The sequence below is a fragment of the Siniperca chuatsi genome, linkage group LG9 (assembly GCF_020085105.1).
Source record: "Siniperca chuatsi isolate FFG_IHB_CAS linkage group LG9, ASM2008510v1, whole genome shotgun sequence".
NCBI lineage: Eukaryota > Metazoa > Chordata > Actinopteri > Centrarchiformes > Sinipercidae > Siniperca > Siniperca chuatsi.
Window position 1 is genome coordinate 10,357,154 of NC_058050.1, and position 6,000 is coordinate 10,363,153.

The 6,000-nt window shown below is 40.2% G+C and overlaps 1 protein-coding gene across 1 annotated transcript in view; it reads right to left on the reverse strand.

Annotated features, from left to right (window-relative positions):
* The window catches only part of tmem145 (transmembrane protein 145), a 39,460-nt gene that overhangs the window by 8,111 nt on the left and 25,349 nt on the right, over positions 1 to 6,000 (reverse strand). Inside the window, exons 7-11 of the mRNA XM_044208766.1 lie at positions 5,851 to 5,922; positions 3,430 to 3,498; positions 2,665 to 2,745; positions 2,287 to 2,365; positions 821 to 914 (exon numbers count right to left, since the gene is read on the reverse strand). Of these exons, the coding sequence (XP_044064701.1) occupies positions 821 to 914; positions 2,287 to 2,365; positions 2,665 to 2,745; positions 3,430 to 3,498; positions 5,851 to 5,922 (395 nt within the window). The remainder of the gene's footprint in view (positions 1 to 820; positions 915 to 2,286; positions 2,366 to 2,664; positions 2,746 to 3,429; positions 3,499 to 5,850; positions 5,923 to 6,000) is intronic.

Consider the following 6,000-nt stretch of genomic DNA (forward strand, 5'->3'; position numbering starts at 1 on the left):
TACTAGTTGGGATCTAAATTTAAAATAAAAATAACCGAACTGCAGTAGACTTTGCTTTTAGTAACTACTGTACAGATGATTTTATTAGTGTAAAAATTAGGGCTGCCACTAAAGATTATTTTCACTGCTGATTATTCTGTCATTTATTTCCCCTATTAATCGATTTATCTTTGTCTATGAAGAGTCAGAAAATAGTGAAAGATGCCCATCGTAATTCCTCAGAACCTAAGCTAAAGTCTTTATATTGTTTGTTCTGTCAACTCAACAGTCCAAATGTATATAATAGACATGACATAATAGATAGAAAAGCAACCAAGCTGAAACCAGTGAATACTTGGAATTAAAACTGTTGATTCATTTTCAGCTCTAGTGAAAATAACTGATAATTTTGTGCTCCCACTTGGGTAGACAAACTTCTAGTTCTTCCTACTTTATTTATGATTGACAGCGATTTTTCCCAGTTGGCAGCTCATATTTACAGAAAACCCAACTAAACATGAAAGTGCCACAATTGTTCAGATGTTGGTGAGAAAAGTGAAGGATGGAGTTGAGTGTTGACTAGTGCTGAAACAGTTGATATATGTGAAATTAATCGACAACCATTTTGATAATAAATAAATAAACCCAGTGTCTTTGGGCTTTTTGGGCTCTGGGAATTTGTGATGGGGATTTTTCACAATTGTTTAACATACAGATTAAACAGTAATTGATTTAATAAAGACAAATTCAATGATTAATCAATAATTAAAATAATGAAATTGTAGCCTCAGTGTTGACTATTGTGCAGTGTGGGTAATGTATTCTGTGTGTAGTGCTGTACCTCTGCCTCATAGATGAAGAGGATGACGTAGGTGATTGTGTAGACTGTCATGTAGATACTCAACTTAACCGACCCACTGTGACTGATCCTCGCCCTGAAATACATTAACACACACACACACACAAAGAGGGTCAGAGGTTGCACAGAAGTTAGCGGAATATAAGAAACAAACACACACACACACACAAAATCATGCATTTGGTTCAGGACACTCAAAGCAAGGACCGTCTAATCTAAAAGCAGCTATTCAACACCACACAGCACAAAGGACTGGTGCGCTCAACTCTGAACTTTATAAATATAAAATGACTGCAGACTCATGGACACGGCAGGCTGTGAAAAAGGCTGTTCACGCTCACAAAAGCAGAAATTAAAATAGTTAAATAATAGAAGCATTTCAGCGTTAAGCCTTCATCAGCATTTCAAACACCCTTTTGCTCAGACTAATTCAACACCACACACACCAGAGAAAACATATCAAAGTTGTCGGGTAGTTATCTCCAAACTGTCAACTTATCAGTTACTGCAGATAAACAGCCATGTTTTAGCTCGATGGTGATGCAGTTTTAAGTTTATTCACTGGGGTTTTAAGAAGGTTTAATAAGTGAGAGAGATCACAGAATCTTCTGAACCCAGAGGAGGATGTAATCCTAGAGTCGAAAAAAGCAGGCTCAAATCTTGCAAGCTAAGTTTTTGCTAAGTTCAGTCTGGAAAATATCCACAGAGATTCAATTGAGCCCGAAGCAGGATCAGTCTTTAAACTATGAGCAGTGGTTTAGATGATGACTCACCACAAATCAAAACTCAAAACCTTGTGAACAGCCAGTTATTTTAGCTGTTTAGATGTTTAAAAAAGCATGATTGGGACCTTTTCTTACATAAAACTTCCGGGGATTGCTTGGCAGAAATCTAACAACATTCAAGAACAGCTGGCATGTTTGATAACTGGACTTTCAAAGTGAAATTGGACAACTGGAAAGACCACTGACAGTCTGGCATTTGTCCAGTCAGGTGTGAGATGGATACATGGGGATGTTCCAGTGAAGGAGAGAACTCGTAAATCATCTATTGTGCATGCTGTCTGAAATGATGCCTGTCCCAAGCAAATGTCCACTAAGCCTTGCCAGAAAACAGTGAGCAAACCAAAAAAAAAAAAGCACAAAAACAATAAAGTTCAAAACACAGCAGCATCCATCTATCACATTCCCCAGACGTATCAGGTGTTCATCCACACTATCAGACCCAGCGTACTAACTGACTTTTTGACTGACACCTAACATTGTCATATCATGAGATAGTGTTATGACTGTGACAGTGAGGCCTGACAGTGAGAGACAGTGGCAGCATAAACACACCCGCACAAGGTGATAGGCTTGCATAAACTGAGAGACACATAGGCTCAAACAAATACATGTACAAACACATACACACACACACACACGCTGCAAAAAAGTGGAAACCCCCACCTGGTGACAGTGAAACCTTTGCCCAACAATATGAGCATCAGAAGGAACACCAAGAAACTGACGGAGAACAGTAATTTCCCTGGAGACAGACAGAAAGTGAGAAAGAGAAGACAGAGTGGTAATTAGGTTGTGGTTTCCGAATCTGTAATATCAGAGGGGAAAGACAAAATCAGGTCACCACACACATATTTGCGCACACGCACAAAATCATGCATGGTCCTGCCTATGCCCATCAAACCAACTATTGCATTTCTTCGCTCACACACACATCCATCATCGTCCACTCATTCATTCTGCTCAGGCAGCGAGTGATTTTCCAGTGCAGAGGCAGTGTCAGTCAGTCAGTCAGTCCGCGTTCGATGCAGGAAAAGAACTTACCTAGTATTTTCAGGCTGCCATTGCCGACGCCATCTCTAGCATACAGGCCCCAATAGACACAATGGAACAACAGGCTGAGCACTGCCAAGTGGAAAAGATGCAGGAAGGAGAGAAATGGGAAAATAAGAGAAAAGGAGAAGGAGAGAGAAGAGAGGGAGGAAAGAGATGGCAAAGCAGCAGAGGGGGTGTTGGGGAAGAAGAGTAGAAAAGGTAGAAAAGGAGATGTCAGAGAGAAGACGTAAAGAAAAGATAAAGAAGACAGGGAGATGATAACGAGGAAAGAGAAAGGGCAGGGGGTAGGAGACGGGGAGAAAAATGGGTAGAAGAGAAGCGAGACAGAAAAGAATTGATAAAAGGAGATGAAAAAGGAGCAGATGGCTTGAGAGAAGTGGGAGGAGAGAGAGAAAGAGAATTTAGAGGTGGCAGGAGAATTGAGAAGGAATTTGAAGAGGGGATAAGCAAGCGAGAAGGAAGAAAGCGAGATAAGACGGGGGGAAGAAGGAGAGGACAGGGTTAGAAGAGTGAGGGGGTGTTCATGAATAACAGCATGCTCCAATGAACACTGTAGCGCAGCACGGCTGTTTGCAATAGTTCCTATTCAGAGGCTAATAAGGGCGATAATATCTCGGCTGTTGGGATTACGGTATGTGATGCTGCAGCCGTGCGAGAGACTTATTCTCATCTTGAGTACAGTATGTGTGTTAGTGGCATAAAGTGTGTGTTATGGAGTGTGTGTGTGTGTCTGTTCGGGACAGAAGCTCTCACCCTCCACACCTGCCGCCGTCATAAACATTTTGTAGGTTGTGTGAAGAAGCTGTCTTCCCTTCAGATTGTCTGCAAGGGGGAAAAAAACACAAGAATGAGATAGAGGTGATGGAGGTGTGTGTGTGTGTGTGTGTGTGTGTGTTGGTGGGGATAGAGATAAAAAGGATGGAGATATGCTTACAGATGGCGAAGGAGAGCGAGAGAGGTACAGAGAGTGAGAAACAGAAAAGAAAAAAAAAAGAACCAGGGAATGGGCCAGATAAATGGGGGGCAGCGGCCATTAGTATGCATCCATCTTGTGATGCCTTATACATTTTCTCTATCATCTCTCCCTAATCTGGGAGGAAATATTTTTAATGCGTATTTAAGCAGGCAATTTTACTACCAAAAACACTCCTACAAACAGCAGTAGCCCAGGGGAAAATTTACAGGGGGAGGAAGGGTCATAAACATTTCACACACACAGCTGCCCTGTATAACCACAGGCCTGGTATGCCAAACGTTGCTGAATCCTCTTGTGACTTCCTCAAAAGGCACTCTAATGATGGCTGTCAAAGGAACATTCCCCCCAGAAATGAAAATCCTGTCATCTTCTCCTGACTTCAATGTTTTATAAGCTTTTAAATCTTTTCTTTCTTTCTCCTTCATATTCTGTATGTATCTATGACAATGTGAATATTGTTTTCATTTAGTTGGAAGTAATGAGTCCTTTAGGCCTTTTTTCTCCTCTATTTGTACAACACTTTACATTGTTATTTGTTTGATTTTAACTTGTGCTTTGAGCTCAAACTCAATAAAACTCAAGCCTCCATGTCAGTGAATATTCCAACAAAGCTGGCAGGATCAACATACACATGGTGAATAAGATACAGCAGTTCATTCAAAGCCTTCTCCCACTCTGCATGAAATCACAATAAGATTTCAGCAGAATCCAAGAGTCAAAAGATGCATTTGCACCACATTATGTAGCCTTATTCCTCTGCAGTATGGCAAGCAAAGCAAGGAATAAACTTCCCCTAACCCCCTGTATTTAAAGTTATGACAGGTCCACTTCCATTCCCAACCAATACACTCACTTTTGGATACATTTGACTCTAAAATACTTAAATGACACTGCAGTTTTTAAGTTTTGAATTTGAGGATTTTGAAGGCTACTTGGAGCTTAATATCCAGATTCCATTCACTTTAAAGGATCGTTCGTTAGATAGTTTTTGGTTTTACTAGCCCAGAAATTCATGTCTGAGATTTCTGCCTTCACACCAATAAAATGGAGGTGAATGGAATTTAGTTTGTGGTACTCACACCAGTAAAAATGTACATACATTTTTTTTATAGCAAAATCTCTTTCCAGAATCAGTGTCCTCTTTACTATGGATAATCGACAGACTTCAGTTTCCATTGGAAATGGTTTCTATTAAAAAAATAGTTCCAATAAAAACTATTGACAGTGTGTTCTGTGGATTATCCAGAGAGTCCGTTGGTGCTGAATTTTTCAAATGTAGTTTTTTTTTTTATAGCTGTGGGTTTCAAAAATGTATTCCCTTTACCTCCATTGTATTTGAGTGGCTGCAGAAATCTCAGGGACACATACCTCAGACTCTTGGGAAATAAAACCAAAACTATCTGTATGGATGAGAAAGAAAAACACCAAATGTCTTATTTTTTATGCTTTTTTTCTTGTTAATACTGGATACTTTCACTTCTTCAGGCAATACTTTAAATGAAACAATCTGAGGAGGGAAAACTAGACTAAAGTTGAACTGCTAACAACACATGTCCATGTTAAGGCCATAATCTGTGATGTTTGGTCACAATTAGACACTGCTTCATTTTAAGGGGTCACAAGCCAAAAAGGTAGGGAACCACTGCACTAGAAAATATGTTTTTTGTAATTTAGAATCAACCCTCTACTAGTATGGAAAACGGGAAACTATATGGCTACACAGGAAAACCTTACATAAAGAAAGTGGGGAATGACAGAGTTTTTAATCGAGTGGGTAAGTCATTCCTTGGAGCTTTTGTTCTCAGCTGCTTCGGGTTATTTGAGCTGTGACCTTTGTGTGACAAACTCGCTTCACTGACCTTAGATCTATCGCTACCTTCTCCATTCAACCGTTCACCTTTACACGAAAACCAAACCCCGCTCTCACCATCCTCTCACTCCTGCTTTTTATGTTGCTCATGCTCTGGTCTGACAAACTCCCGACCCCAAGAAAAAAACAGGCACATGCTCCATCTTTACTTATCAGAGGAAACATGAAGACTTACTCTTATCCCATCAAAAAAGCATGTAGATTTTATAATAGATCTGAGGAAAAAGGCACTTAATGACTGCCGTGGGCTTTGAAAGTCAGAATATATTGGCTTGTTCATAGAAGAGGGAATAAGAGAGAGACAGCAAGTGGAAAAGACAGTACTTACAGGCAAAGTAGCAGGAGAGGAGAAACACCATGGAGAAGATGACCAGGAACGTGATGTCCGTCTCCAAGATTCCTGTGAATAGGGGATGGAAGAAGTAGGGAGGAAAGAGAATTATTGATGAGAAAGAAAGATGGAAAAAAAGGTGTGAGG